The following is a 15,205-nucleotide window of genomic DNA, read 5'->3' on the forward strand; positions in this document are numbered from 1 at the left end:
GCCAAACTGTCTTAGTGATTCAAATCGAAACTCGCGATTGACTGTATCGTATTATTTCTGAAAGTCTAACAACAGGATGCACCGGTTGGCCGTTGCTGAGGTGTCGGGATCCGTGATCGCAGTTAAAAGCTGGACCATCATCATAATAACCATTGTCTGCGTTCGTCTGCCATTGACGAACCCTTGTTGGAAATCACTGATAAATCCTTGGTATTATGTTTGAACTCGTGCTGCGAGAACTTTATCAAATATCTTGTAGCTCGTCTGTAATAACGAGATGGTTCGATAGTAAACTGCAGTCTTCGTTTTTTCGCAACGGTATGATCGGCACCTCTAGAAAGGATGGCGGCAACGAAGCTCCCTCTAGGAGTTGGTTCAAACAGTGACATGGGCGGGTACCATAAGCGCCGCGGTTTCCTTATAGAAGTCATTCTTTAGTCTATCTTGCCCAGCCAACTTTATTGGGTCACTCTACATTGATCACTTCCGTAATTGGCTGAAGCAGAAGGGTTTTATCGTCCTCGGTGTACCGCTGCTCCATTGGTATGGACGCGAACAGTTAAAATACCTCTGCTAGGTCCTTGTCCGTACTGCGCGGTGACGTTTTCCCAGGATTGTTGCCCATTCCGAGGCGAAGTTGTCTGCTGTTGTCATCCTTCGGGTGAACTGGTTTCCGTAACGCGCACAGACTTTAGTTACATTCTGGTCACATTTCCAGTCGGAAACTCTTTTATAGGACCAACCGTTCTGTTGATCGCCGTAGCTGATCTCCTACCCGTACCATTTGTTTGGTCCTGATTTCCTCAATATTGGTTTCTATCCATTGTTATCGCGGATAAAACCATCTTGTTCCTTTACAAAGTACTTTGTGTTTGAAGCGCCTCCGCCGCTGGCGCTCTTTTCGTTTAACTCAGGTGATACAGCTCCTACATTCCGCCACATCGGCGTCCCACTTCTTGGTTGTCATTCCCGTCCGATTTCCATACTACATATGTCGTCCAGAAGTTTCTCAAATTTTTGGTCCGCCCTGTTCGTCCTGATCGGGCACAATATCCTTGTGGGAGATGGTCATACTGGTTCTTGAGTCAGGCCCCGTAAGTATAATATGACAGCTTGGGAATCCGGGTATTGCGGTGGTGTTGTAGCCGACACCCAGAGCACTTGAAATTCCCATTCCTCTGGAGCAAAAAATATGTCTAACCTACTGACCGTCTCTCTTATCCAGTAAATAAAGTGATCCAACCGGTCATCGGTTTTCTCTAGCGTGCATCCGTCAGCTTGAGGGTTCCGAGTAGCTGGCCTACTGCCGGGCTCTCTGGTCTACGGTCTACTCGCTCTTTTGCCCCCCGTGCGATCTAGTTGCGGATCTTGGACGCTATTAAAGTCCCCTAACAATACCATATTCGCCTAAGGAAAGCTCCAGGAGTGCAACCTGGCGAAAACATCTTCTCATTCATCCCTGACATTCGCCAAATAAATATTTAGGATGGTCATGTCCGCGACTTTCACTCCTATCGTCCTTATGGTCCACATCGAATCGTTTGAGCTTGTTGATTTACTCGCTGCTTTAGGTGTTAACAAAATCCCCACTTCCGCTGAAATGCTGGACTGTGCTCCAAATACGGTAGCTGACCCAGGTGACGTGTTATTCCGCATGCCCCATAACCCGTCACCATATTGTTCGTAGTTCCTCTGTTTCTTCTGTCGTTGCCACGTGTCTCTTGGAGACACCAGGCAAACGGGCGCTCTCGTACCGGCTTTCTTTGCCAAGCTGTCATCCGCCCTTATCGCGTATCCTTCCTAAACCCGAGAAAATTTTGCGTGATCACCCTTTTGTCCGCGGCTTGGTGAGTTGGTATGATTTCGATTCTTTTCTGTTAATCTTGAAGCACTCAGTGTGCCTCGAATGCATCTGCCTCGGTGATATTGGTACGATTGAGCTGTTGTAAAAGCTGATCCTGTAATCTGGCTTAGTTACTAAGCTAAAGCTGCTCCTCTGCTGGTTGTTGTCCAGTCGTGAAGAATCTTGCAATCCGTAGCCAGGCCGCGTGATGCGTCTCAACGTAATACCAATTTTATATACGACGTTGACTCGAATTAGTGGATGTGCGCTCGGAGTTTCGCCAGCGTAGATCTTGTTGTGGCCCCCCGCCGGCCATGGCCACTATCTCGTGATCAAAGAGCTGGGAGCATATTATGTGTTGGCTTAGTCAATTATTTTCTCTTGGGATCACCGAGTTTTAATAGTTCATCGCCACCACAATAATCTATCATGCGCTTCCCGTCGTCCGCATTGTCAACTAAAGGTGCTAAGTGCGCATGACTGTCCCGCTGAAGAGTATTAGTAGCCACTCCCGGGTGTGAGTATCTAGTGTCCGTTGTGGGAGTTTTCGAGACCATTGTGTAGACACTCACATCGGCTTTGGGTGGTCCACTATATAAAAACGGATTCCTTATTTGCAAAAGCTGACCCAAAAATGGGAACCGCTATACATGCCAGAGGAGGCGCTCGGGAGCCTGTCGCGCTACTTGTGTCCATTCTTCGGTGGTACTTTGTACTATCGAAAAGGGAGTTTGTGCTGGGTGCGACCACTCAGTTTCCAGCGTAGCCCACGGATTCATCACCGTCATCATATATTAGTTGCTTTGTAACTTTGTCACTCTTGCCTTCTTAGAATCGCGGTGTTGTGCTTGTTTCTTACCATACCTCCGGGGTTAATACGGTCGTCCGGGGCAGGTACGCGCTGGTACTGATGCTGGCGGCGTCTTTGGGGGCGCTGGGGGGGGAATGCTCGCGATTCTGTGGCTGCCCGCCTGGCGATGCGCCTGTTCTTATTGGGTGACCGGGCCACTAATCCGGTTTTCTGTACTGGATCATCCTGCGATGGTTACTCGGACTTAGTACTCTTCCTGCTCGCTGCCTTGTGATGCTTGCGTTTCTAGACCACTGAGTCTATCTCGACTGAGTCCTCCGATGTCTTCAGGTCGCAGTTGGGTCTTCCACAGTGGCAGTGCAGGTTTCAAAATCTGATGCTTTTGCATTGAAAGTCGCTTCGCTTTGTCGGACGTCGCATCCTGGACATTAAACGTTAAGCTTAATTGCTCTTGACGCGAAAGTGGTGTCGCCGATGAGGACATGAATGTGATAAAAGCTTTCTGGACCTCATGGAGCGTTAAGTCGTGAGTAATCGGCAAATTTTCTGTTTCAGAGTATGATGGACGGAGCCTTCGTCGAGTCTGCTCCACAAATTCGTCTAAATTTCCATCCCAAATTGACCTAAAAGGTCCCACGATTTATCCATCGTCTCACCTTGTGGTCATTCTGGTCTGGTGGCGTGTGGTCTGCTGGACTGTAGGTTTGTGGTCTACGAGCTCGTCTTCTTGAATTTGCTCTCGTTGTGGCGCGTCTTTCTCGTCATCTCATTTTTCTTCAGATCGGGCAGTGTGATTTTCCTTCCTGAATGAATAAACGTGGAATAGTATCGTCCCCAATATCGGACCAGAATTGGCGGCCTCTCTAGATGCTCGATGTTCGCTACCGTGACTTCGTCTAGCAGGTCCTCAATGGAGAGCGCGTGTTCCGGAGCGGACTCAATGACTTTTCGGTTCCTTGTCACTCCAGTTGGATTAAACTTGCGGCAGCTCCATATAAAGGTGTTTGGATTTCGTCGCAGTTGTCTTCGTACATTGCTCGAGGGTGACTTTGCCTCCCACGGGGCTCAACGTTACTTCTGCTTGAGCTTCTGCCTCCTGCTGCAGTTTTAGTCTTTGATTGGCTGTCGTTTTGATGTCAGCCAGACTGGAGAATGGCTTTGCTAGATCCTCTAATTCGTTTATATCACCCTCTTATACCACAAGTGCTCCCGGTTCGCGCAGTTGTTCATTTGTGAACGTGGATTGGGCCATAGTATGTCCTATGTTTCCGAATTGTATACATTGTAGCCGAAATCCGACGTTACGGTGTTGACGATGATTACTATGCCAAACCACAGGATTCGCACTTTCCCGTCAAAGATGCTGTGCAGTCGTAATCTTTCCGGGCCCTTCATCACGTGTTTGACAAATGCGAATTGGCGTAGACAAGCTACGTTACCTTTTTCTAGTCCACAAAAATCTTCATTCATCATCTGTGCCATCCGAATGTAGTTCCTTCCTGACGCTGGTCCGTCCGCTGTAAAAAAGTACTTGCTTCGTGTGATATCCTCGCTACCGTACTTTGCTGGGTTAAACGTAAAGTTTTCGTACACTTGTTTATTGTTAGGCGTTGTAGACGCGATGTTTTGCCTGCGTCACGTTTGAGGATTTTGGTACACGATTGAGCACTGGCGCCTGGGTCCACTTGTACTGACTTGTGAGTTTGCGTATGTTCTCCGTAAATGCCCATTTAGTGGTGAGCAGTTCCTTGGTGATCCGTGTCACGAGGTTCGTCCATTCTTGAAACGAACCACTGTTATGAACAAATACTTCTTCGAATAACAATAAAGCTGCTTGTCCGCCACTCTCCTTCGTTGCTAACTAACTCTACCGGGGTGGAGTCTTCCCGCTGTCTCCTCCTATCACTCGAGTTCCCTCTTCCTGTTACTATCATATCCATGGTCTGTGGTTGGCGGTTTCCCTGCGTCTGACCCGCGTGAGTTGTCCTGCCACCCTCCTCCTCCTGGAGGAGGCAGATACCCGAGCGCCATATTTCTCACTTCCTAAGCGTCTCGTCCGGAACCCAGCTTTTAATACTCCGCCCTGCCTCTGCACCGCAGATTGGGGAGTGCACAACATCAAAAACTGCTAATACATATAAGTAAAGAATCGTTCAATCATACCCTGTCAGATAAGATCGACCAATTGTACATTTGATATGTGTTTTGGCTGAATTGGTATGTGAAGTGTATGTATTAGTATTACCGGAGATCCGTCGCCAGTTGGGTGGATGGGATCTCGAGCCGTATTGGAGGAGGCCGCGGTAATGCTAGACACTGCAGTCCACTGTCTTTGACACAGGAGGTTGGAGAGCAGGGTGGGAACCACGTGCGCGGCTGCATTGGCACGCTAGCTCCCACGTCTACCGGGGCACCTTTTGCTAGTACATAACAGTACTAGTCAACCTGCACTGATTACAGGGGTGCCTCGACTACTTCACGTACACGACGTGTTGAGGAAGGTTTAAGTTAGCTGAGAAGTCTTAGCTGAGAAGTCTTAGCTGCGAAGGGTACATATGAAGGCTTAGAATTTGGAAAAATTAAAACTGTATTAACATAGTAAGTGCCTTTATAACGATCTTCTATCGACTCTTTGTTCTATTAATAACTAATTATGCAATGCGCCTACTCACGCGAGTACCAAAATTACCAAATTTAGAAAATTTTGAGTGAATAAGACATTATGTCGATTGATAAGTTGTTTTAAGTTTAAATCGCCCCCACCAATCGTTTCAAGGCACAAATAGGCGTAGTAAGCCAAAATTACTAAAACATGTTATTCATCCTCGTATAGGAAATAACATTTATGAAACGGGATACCCCTCTTTTAATTTCGTTTTAGAAATGTTTTGAATAAAAGCCTTAAGAAGAAAAACGCTTAATTGTGGAAAAGTGTGCAAACTCATTGACACTTGCTAGCTTAGCAGGTGGCTATGATGGACTTTTGCTTCCTGTTATATTTTTAAATGGTTAGAAAAAGCGAATAATTAGCTGTCTTTGACGTACCAGTTATGTTCAAAGAATGACACTTTTTTCGAGTTCCTTNGTGCAAACTCATTGACACTTGCTAGCTTAGCAGGTGGCTATGATGGACTTTTGCTTCCTGGTATATTTTTAAATGGTTAGAAAAAGCGAATAATTAGCTGTCTTTGACGTACCAGTTATGTTCAAAGAATGACACTTTTTTCGAGTTCCTTCGCGCTCGTAGCTTGCTCGTGCCACAGGACTACCGCCCAAATGTGTTCCAACATCGCATAAGTAACAGCGCCGTTACCTTGCTTGACAATATCATTTAGCAAAGACACTGGGATGGATGTCTGTTTTCCGTATGCAAGATCAATGAAAGCTTTCCAAGAATCGAGGCAATTCAATTCATATTGATCATTGTTAACGCCAGCAGGTAGTTTTTCAAATTGAAATTGTTGAAAAAGTGTCAGTGCGGTATCATATGACGAACTAGGTGATTCCTGCCAATGCTTGGCGAGTTGCTTTAAAACGATGGCGGGAAATCCAGTATGATGCTGCTTGCTATTCATCTTGTACATGATGACAAACAGTTGCGGTTCGAGTAACGAGCCGGTTAAACTGTTGATCAGCCACTCGGACTTGGCCTCGTCATTTCCATGAGGATGACATGCTTTTGCAAGTCGGTCATAAGTCCTTGAGATAGCATTGGAACTCCCGTGTGGAATTATAAATGATTCGAGAATCGGAATTGGATTGGTCTTTTTGTTCAACTGAAATACCAAGTAATGAAGTATCCGACGTAGTTTCTCGAATTCACTTGTCACAGCATGATGCAGTCTTTCAACACCAGCAGCAATAATATTATCCATTTGGCTGTCAAGGTTGTATTGCTTTAATACAACCATCAGAGAGTCGTATACTGACTCTTTTCCAGCTCTTTCCATATCGTAAGCGTACTCGAAACATTCAGCGAACACGGGATTAAGAAAAGTTTCTATAACTTTATTCGGTGTATCAAGCAATCCCAATTCTACTTCTGACAGCAAGGCGGCCAAGTTCAGCTCTTTGATTTGCCAAAGGTGAAGGAGGGCTTGAAAAACTTTTTGGGATCTAAAAAGGTTTATTTCCTTCAAACCCACCAAAACACGTGCGGCATGCCAGTTTCCAAGCTCTTTGGAGAGTACAACGCTCATGATGGCATATGCTTTTTCTGGACGTCCTGGAAGGCTTCGCTCAATTGCGACGCACCATTTGAGAAATTCCGTGTAATCAGGGGAATTCATCTTCAGGGAATCTCTGACATTCGATCGGAAAGATACGGTTGCTTTGTCGACATTGTTCACTTTTTTGAGCAAGAAGCTACGAAAACCATCCAATAATCCAGCTTTTTCATGCTCAGGAAAGTTTAATGAAAATTTAAGTGCTAAAGCCACTTTCTTCACCAAAGCATCAGGCGAATCGACTTGAATATATCTATCCTCTTCGACGTGGGGGCTTTGCGGCAGATTGTCTAAATAGGACTCTCTGAGAGGTGGAGGGCCGATTAGATGGCCTTGACGCAGATTCTTCAAAAAGTTGTCGCTTGGAGGGGCGTCTCCAGTGGAGGCAGCCATTTTCAAGCATGTCACCACATGATAGCTTAGTTGGAGGACGAGAAAGCAGAGCGCCATCAGTGGCTTAAGTTTGGCACTCACAGCGTGAATTCACGTGTGACTTCTTAACACGAAATTGAAAAATGAAGACTGTCATGTCAAATTTGGATTACGACCAGGATGCAGATGGTGCGTGAGTGCCGCTTTATGCGCATTTGAGATCTTTTGTAGGCCCATGCTGAGCTCGTTTCTGATCCAATACCGATTAAATGGAAAAAGTGGCAGGATTTCATCATCTTGTCCTTTCCGGTCGCAATTGCTCAGAAAGCGCACTTGAGATGCCAATAGCTTGCACTCTAAGTTTATTTGCTCGAGTTTTGCCACCGCTTAGCGCATAGTTCCGAATAATGTTGAAAGAGGCTAAGCTTGAGAACAGTTTTTTTACGGTACGCGTCGCATAGAGCGCGTCGCGCCATCAAATGATTAAAATTAAATAAGCGCACCCATAGATTCGGTCTCCAAGGGTTCAATTTCAAGAAATATGTCAACAATACCGTAGACTACATGTCTTTGTGCCTAGGACCCACAGAATAAAATTTATGGCTCCTAATGAAGAAAATACCTTACCGGCTGCTCTTTCGTCGGATTTCACGTAGTAAAGCACTTACTTCGGAAGTGCGATTATTAACAAGAGTAGACAAACACGACGTGTCAGACTGATGCAATTTCGTATTTTCATTCGACTCACCTGTCAAAACGATTGCTTCTCTCTTGAAGGTACAATGAACACTCAGATATGTTACTGCAAAATGGAAACTCACTTGACCAATACTGCGCGAGCCAGATATTCCGTTAGCAATACCTTTTATGGCAATACCGATCTGCATAGCGTCGTATACAATGTGTGAATTGGTGGACATTTATGAACTTGTGACAATCTGTCTCGTCTCGCGATGAACAAGAAAACTGGGCGTCATTACTGATTCAACAATTGTCGTTTTGCTTAAACCTTCTACTCGCTATTGATGATGATGAAGCAAATTGTCTATTTGTAAATAACCGATGCGTATGCTGTCTTTGACGTACCAGTTATGTTCAAAGAATGACACTTTTTTCGAGTTCCTTCGCGCTCGTAGCCTGCTCGTGCCACAGGACAACCGCCCAGGAGTGTTCCAACATCGCATAAGTAACAGCGCCGTTACCTTGTTTGACAATGTCATTTAGCTAAGACAATGTGATGGATGTCTGTATTCCGTATGCAAGATCAATGAAAGCTTTCCAAGATTCGAGGCAATTCAATTCATATTGATCATTTTTAACGCCAGCAGGTAGTTTTTCAAATTGAAATTGTTGAAAAAGTATCACTGCGGTATCATATGACGAACTTGGTGATTCCTGCGAATGCTTGGCGAGTTGCTTTAAAACAATGGCACGAAATCCAGTATGATGCTGCTTGCTATTCATCTTGTACATGATGACAACAGTTGCGGTTCCAGTAACGAGCCGGTTAAGCTGTTGATCGGTGTAACGGGGCACTACGACTTGTACTGCTTCAGTACAAGTCCACTTCGCACTGCTTCAGTTGCGAGTGGTGCGTTACGGTTTTTCACGTACACTAGTACGTGCAGAGGAAGACTTACGTTCCGTCTGCCGTAGCATCTTCTTCTCGCGCAACACTAGATGTTGCGAGTGCACGTAGTGATTCATCACGTTTACAGCGACCCCTCTTTGGAGGTCGACTACGAGTGCGAGTCGGACGAAGTGGCCGACTCGGGGAGGATGGAACAGTCGCCTGATACCCGTCAGGCGGCTGACTATGAGCCTTCGAATGAGAGGGCTCATTCTGATAGACGTGTGAACAGTCTATTTGAATCCGACGATGATGATGATCCCTCATCGCCCGTACGATATTTCGTACGGTCTCCCATACGGTCACCTGCACGTGTCTCTGTGCAAGGTGACGACGGTGGCGTAAGCCATCGTAAGAAAAGTCCTCGTGGTACCCCTACTTCAGCGGGTACCACTCAGGGGAGTGAAGACAGTAAAATGTCTAATCTCGCCCCTGAAAAGAAGCCGTGGCTTTTGCCAGAAAGGCTCATCAATAGCTTGTCTGGAGAAACTACTCCTCACAAAAAATATTCCTTATTTATTGCGACAAAGCTACATGGCCTTGATCCCAGCGCGAAGAACTTTCGCGCTGAGGAAGATTTCTATCTCGATGCTTTTCTAAAGCATCGATGGTTTAGTGGCAATAATAAGCGAGATAAAGTCTCGCTTATGCAAGCTTGGAGTGCGTTCATTCGCAATGTTAAAGACATTGGACGCGAAGCTTGGCTTCAAAAACTTAACGCGAATCGGTAGCTTGTCTGGAGAGACTACTCCTCGCAATTATATCATTTATTTATTGCGACAAAGCTAGATGGCCTTGATCCCAGTGCAAAGAACTTTCGCGCTGAGGATGAATTTTGTCTCGATGCTTTTCTTGAGCATCGATGGTAAAGTGGCAACAACAAGCGAAATAAAATCTCGTTGATGCAAGCCTGCAACGCTTTTATTCGCAATGTCAAAGACATTGGACGCGAAGCCTGGCTTCAAAGACTTAACGCGATTCGCGTTAAGTTTGAGAAACGAACTCCAACCGGTGCAAGGGTTCAAACGTATTGGTTGTCTCGTGAGGCAGGACTTTAATGCCTCACGTGGGGTGATCCCTGTCCGTGTTGTGTTGACAACTCGAAACGAGTGACAGGGGATGTCTATCCCCTTTCTTCGCCATGTGGAAGGGCTCGCATCTCTACGATATGCGCGATGCGATTGACGTTTTGCAATCGATTTACATGCGCGAGGGGCGCGTGTTTTCCGATGGACCTACTGATCCATCGGATGGATCTCGTCATACTGACGGCTGAGGTCCTCAACGTCAACAACCAGCTAGGAACGAGGCTCCCAGCTGTCGTGCGAAGGTGGATAACCGCGCCAGCGAACCAGATAACTCGTTCGCTGCCTCTTCACATCACAGTGGTTTAGAACGCGTTCCACAAGGAAACGCTAACCACCGTGGGAATCCACCAAAGGTTGTGGTGGAGGAGTTAGAATCCGACCCGTGTGTCGGATCTAGAGTCGAAGATCGACAAACTCGACCGCTACCTCCATGTATTGGAGGAGGTCTTGAACACGAGCGCGGTAAGCGTCACTCGTTGGAGCAGACGGTGCAGGCTCACTATATCGAACGGCTGAAAAACCGTTCGAAGAATGCGTACTCAATGTTGGAGTACGAACGGAAATATCACGCTTTTCGTGATGAGCTGTCGTCATCTCATCGCGGTTTCGAGGATCTTCGGACCCGACATGAGAATCTCCAGATTCAGCATGAGAATTTGGTTCGTGACCACAAGATTCTTTTAGGGATTCTTAAAAAGGGTGGTCAGATCCGTCCTCGGAAGAAATCGCGTACTGATGGTACGGGCGGAGCCGACCAACGTAAAAGTAGGATGCGTTCGCATCCTACGTGGCAATTTTATTGTGTACGCATTGCCTCTGCGATGCATTACACGAAATGGCCCAATGAAGTTGGGTAGCAGTTTACTGCTACCCACATTAGTAACTGCGCACATAGGTAGGTTTACCGTAGAGAGTAGTACTAGGTCATTGATTTTGAATGAATGAACATTTGTTCTTCCATGTTTGTTGCGTTCCGTTTCTGACGGTCCACTACGTTAGCAATGGAATCCTATACGAAACGGACTACTGATTCTCGAGCCAGCAGCAATTTCTCTGCTGACTCATCTATTTTGTCTTTTCCAGTGCGCTTTGTACGCACCGCCATGAGATCTTTCTCATCTTCAATGTCGATTGCTTCGACATCGACGTTCATTAGCGTCGTTGGTAACTTTGACGCGTGATGATCATGAGCCAGAAATGGTTTTGTTCGTGCGAGTCCACCCTTTCATAAACTAGAGGATCCCTCTAATTGGGTGGGTATGCGAGGATGGCGTAAGCCATTCACAAAGAACGGTGTATGCGCTGTAGACGCATGCACAGAATTATTGATGGCGAATTCGGCCATCGGTAAAAACTCGCTCCAATTCGGATACGATTGGACGTAACCTCGTAGTATTCTTACGAGGACGCGATTTACGCCTTCCGTCTGACCATCTGTCTATGTATGATCAGAAGTTGACATAGTCATCCGTGTCCCGAGAGATCGGAACGCGGATTGCAAGAACTCCACCGTGAACCGTGGGTCTCTATCTGAGACCAATACACGGGGTAAACCGTGGATTTTGAATACCGTGTCGATAAAGACATGGGCACAACCCGGAGCCGTGATTGACTCTGGTACTGCAACAAGATGTACCATCCTGCTGAATCTGTTTACAAAAACAAGAATTCCATTGTTCTTGTGATCGTCTCCGAAAAATTCGAAGACGAAGTCCATAGATACGGACTGCCAACATTCTGCCGGAAGTGGTAGAGTTTGGAGAGGTGCACGGGATGAGGGCCTAGGCTTCACCCGTTGACAAACCTCGCAAGCACGAATGTACTTGCGCACGAACTGATACTGGCGGGGTCAGTAAAAGTCGCGACTTACTGTGAGATAAGTTTTCTCGCATCCACGATGCCCAAGCGCAAATCATTGTGAATAGGGACGACGACACGTGAAGTGTCGCCGGCAACGGCTGTGTAGCACAGTAAGCCGTTGCGTGTTGTGTAGCGATCGGATGACGATCGACATAAAGCCGGTAAATCTTGGATTCATCAAAATATCCATTAAAACGCATCTTCTGTGTAGGCTTTCTTTATGTCATCAAACAAAGTTGATGACGGAACACTTGAAATGATTGTTGCAACAGTTTCCTGGGAACCTCTGACCACAGGTTTCTGGGGGCTTATTCCTACAGATTCTCGGAGACTTATTCCCTCAAGTTTTATTTGGGGAATATTCTCCCCAACTGCATCTAGCTGTGGTTGATCATCCACAGCGAGATCCTCTGCGATCGACTCTCCAGTTGATTTAAGACCATCGCACTGCTTCTTATAGACAGGCGTTGCAACTTTTCTTGGATGTTGCTTTCCAGGCAAGCATCATTGTTTCGTACCTCTCAACTTATTCGAGTAGTCGAACTTCGATGCTGCCTGTGTGTGTGCACAGCCGTCGAAATCTAATTCCACAATACGTGGGTATTCACACTAAGGTCTTGTGTAGTCATGCAAACGACCGACCCACAAGTGAGGCCATCGCACTCACTCGTAGGATATCGACACGCTCATGGACGCTCTAAGACGTTCATCATATGACTCTCTGTAGAACGAGAGACATGCATCGTCACGGCTTAATGCTGCCAATATGCATGGCTCGTACTTTCTGAGCCATAAAAAATCCAAGGATGAGATCAAATTTGTCATCCAAATCAAGTACGATGAAACTATCATCGTACTGTTAACCCTTTCATGTGTATTGAAGACCAGCTACACGTTTCTTTATGGTTACAGATGCGCCTGATGCTAGGCGGACTGTCATCCTCGTTAGAGGGATATCGCGCTCAACGAACTTGAGCCTGCGATCTTCTAGCGATTGGCGTCGAATGTAGTTGTTCGACGCCCCAAAATCGACTAGGGACTTAAGTGGCAATTTATGTTCCACCATACTTTTCAAGGTGATGATATAACCTCATTACCTGGGATTTACATACAATGTCTGTGTGTGAGGAGCAAATTTCGTCAAAACGCCTGCAAATTCTGTGGACGTTGCTGGATCAGTAGCGCACTCCGCACCCACTGACCCCGACCGTTCTTTAGGATCTATTTGTCATTGCGATTTCGCATCACCGTCGGATCCGCGCTCTCCGCAGTTTCCAGCGGGAGGTCGATCTTTTCGCCCGGTGGTTTTAGGCACTGGCCATGGGGCACTCACTCATAGGCGTAGTGACCCGTTTTTTACAGCGATAACATTTTCGTAATCGTTTGTAATTTGAAGAGCGAGGTTTCTCTCTCTCTACATACGAGAGGTCCATAGGTTCTGGACCACCGTTTTCTTGTCGTCTAGAAGGACGATAAGCTCCAGAGTAGACAATAGCCTGTTTAAGACCAAAGCCCTCCTGTTCCACTATAGAGATCGCTTGGTCGAGCGACTCTTATTCAAGCCGAAACAGGTGGGTCTTAACAGGACCGTCTACAAGGTCTTCAATAAACACAGCTACCTGTGTCTGTTCATCAGTTGGATAAATTGACCAGACATTGTGTATGCTGGGCATAAACATAAAGGTCAAGCTTGCCCTGCCTGTGCTGTACTGACAACAGTACTAGTCAACCTACACTGATTACAGTGAAGGTGGTGTGGCTGGGTTACTTCACGCACACGACGTGCAGAGGAAGATTACAGGTAGCCAAGTAGTCTTAACTACCAAAGGTTAGTTCTAAGGCTTTAAAATAGAAAACTAGTCAAACTGTATGAGTATCTTAAGTTCCTTCGTAACGAACTTCTATCTACTACTGACTTTATTTTATTAGTAACAAACTATGTATGGCGCTTACTTGCGTACCCCACAATCGTGTCTTTTAACGATTGGTGGGGTTGATTAAAACTTAAATCAACCAATCAATAGAAATTTTTGTCTTATTGCGTCAATACTACCAAATTTGGTAATATTGGAACTATCAAGTCAAATGATTAATAAAGTTAATAATTTTGTAGTTCTTTATTTATTTCGAGAGCGAAATAATTTACCTTGTTAGCATTTGGTTGCTGCAATATGCTTGCCAAAAAATATTCCTAAGTGTCCAAAAATTAATATGATGTCAATGTCGACAAGGCTTTTCTCCTTTTCCGTTGATGGCAATTTTTGGTGCCTAAATTTTGGCGTGACATAGTATGAGCAGCGCCCGTTGACTGTTTAATTCGTGTTATTATTCTCGCTCGCAGTTACGCACCAAATGTCTCAGCAATGCTGCCTCTACAGCCATCACTTCCTCTGGTCGATTTTTTGTTTCGTAGGATCCTAGACGACGGTGTAAATTTCTCCCGTCTGTTGATTTTTGTATCGGATAGCTTCGAGCATGCCGGATCGCTCTGCAAGGAACAGACGTATAAAACTTGTCGCCTTTGATTCTTCTCTTTCAAATACTTTTTCGGCTACAGTCAATTCGCAAGTGCGTACGAGCATATGCTAACGATGTATGACAGTGTATATATCTGTGATCGCCTTTATCTGTGCACATTTTATAGCTCTACCTGCGAGATAAAGATTGAATTGTCAAATTGCTACTCGATACGCTACCCATACTAGGTTCTTTGTTAGTGACTTAAATTTGCACAGATCTGTAATGCCTACACGGAGCTGTATTATGGTTCATCTAACTTCTATGCATTTTCTTAAGGGCTAGCGAGTTTCGAGTTTGTTGAAAATTGAGTCTGGCACCCTTCACGGGATAATTACTGAGACATTTAGAACGAGATAATTTAGCGCACCTTGTGAAGATGCGCTAAATTATCTCGTTCTAAATGCCTCAGTTACTGTTGCTGCTGCCTGCAGTGTGTGAGTGAGTCGACATCAGTCAAGTTCCGATCGTTCGTTGCAGGCTATGCTGCAGCCAAAATATAATTCTCAGAGTTTCTGCACGTTTCAACGAGCAGCCATTTTTTCCGTAATTGGTTATATATCTTCGTCCCGGAAACCTAATTGCTTTTATGAGGTGTTCAGCTCGTTGTATTTCGTAGCGGATTGTAATTTTACCTCTTCTGTGTGCAGTGGCATTAGTACTAATGCTAAGCTGATGTTGTGCCTGCTTTTCCAGAACTGATAAAGCAGCGCCAAAGAAATTGCTCTACTAGAATATTGTCCATAATTTCATCCAGCCGTGGTCTTAATTTGAACACCTCTGTCACATGTTTTGATAATTATGTTTCACGCTAATTGTAACGGGCTAGAGTTGCCCTAATGTTACACAGTCCGCATT

At 45.6% G+C, this 15,205-nt stretch overlaps 4 protein-coding genes across 4 annotated transcripts; all 4 read right to left on the reverse strand.

Moving 5' to 3' along the window:
• Positions 1-2,214: 2,214 nt before the first annotated feature.
• CCR75_006147 (uncharacterized protein) lies at positions 2,215-2,400 on the reverse strand (the record flags this gene model as incomplete). Its single annotated transcript, XM_067964218.1, has 1 exon — positions 2,215-2,400. The coding sequence occupies one exon, from the start codon at positions 2,398-2,400 to the stop codon at positions 2,215-2,217; it is 186 nt and encodes a 61-aa protein (XP_067821290.1).
• A 498-nt stretch (positions 2,401-2,898) lies between these two features.
• CCR75_006146 (uncharacterized protein) lies at positions 2,899-3,138 on the reverse strand (the record flags this gene model as incomplete). Its single annotated transcript, XM_067964217.1, has 1 exon — positions 2,899-3,138. One exon carries the CDS (start codon positions 3,136-3,138, stop codon positions 2,899-2,901), a length of 240 nt encoding a protein of 79 aa, XP_067821289.1.
• A 2,377-nt stretch (positions 3,139-5,515) lies between these two features.
• On the reverse strand, positions 5,516-6,943 carry CCR75_006145 (uncharacterized protein; the record flags this gene model as incomplete). Its single annotated transcript, XM_067964216.1, has 2 exons — positions 5,516-5,644; positions 5,875-6,943. 2 exons carry the CDS (start codon positions 6,941-6,943, stop codon positions 5,625-5,627), a joined length of 1,089 nt encoding a protein of 362 aa, XP_067821288.1. The 3' UTR covers positions 5,516-5,624.
• A 1,533-nt stretch (positions 6,944-8,476) lies between these two features.
• Positions 8,477-8,716, reverse strand: CCR75_006144 (uncharacterized protein; the record flags this gene model as incomplete). Its single annotated transcript, XM_067964215.1, has 1 exon — positions 8,477-8,716. The coding sequence occupies one exon, from the start codon at positions 8,714-8,716 to the stop codon at positions 8,477-8,479; it is 240 nt and encodes a 79-aa protein (XP_067821287.1).
• Between the last annotated feature and the right edge of the window lie 6,489 nt (positions 8,717-15,205).

This window comes from Bremia lactucae, linkage group LG5, assembly GCF_004359215.1.
Source record: "Bremia lactucae strain SF5 linkage group LG5, whole genome shotgun sequence".
Classification (NCBI taxonomy): Eukaryota; Oomycota; class Peronosporomycetes; order Peronosporales; family Peronosporaceae; genus Bremia; species Bremia lactucae.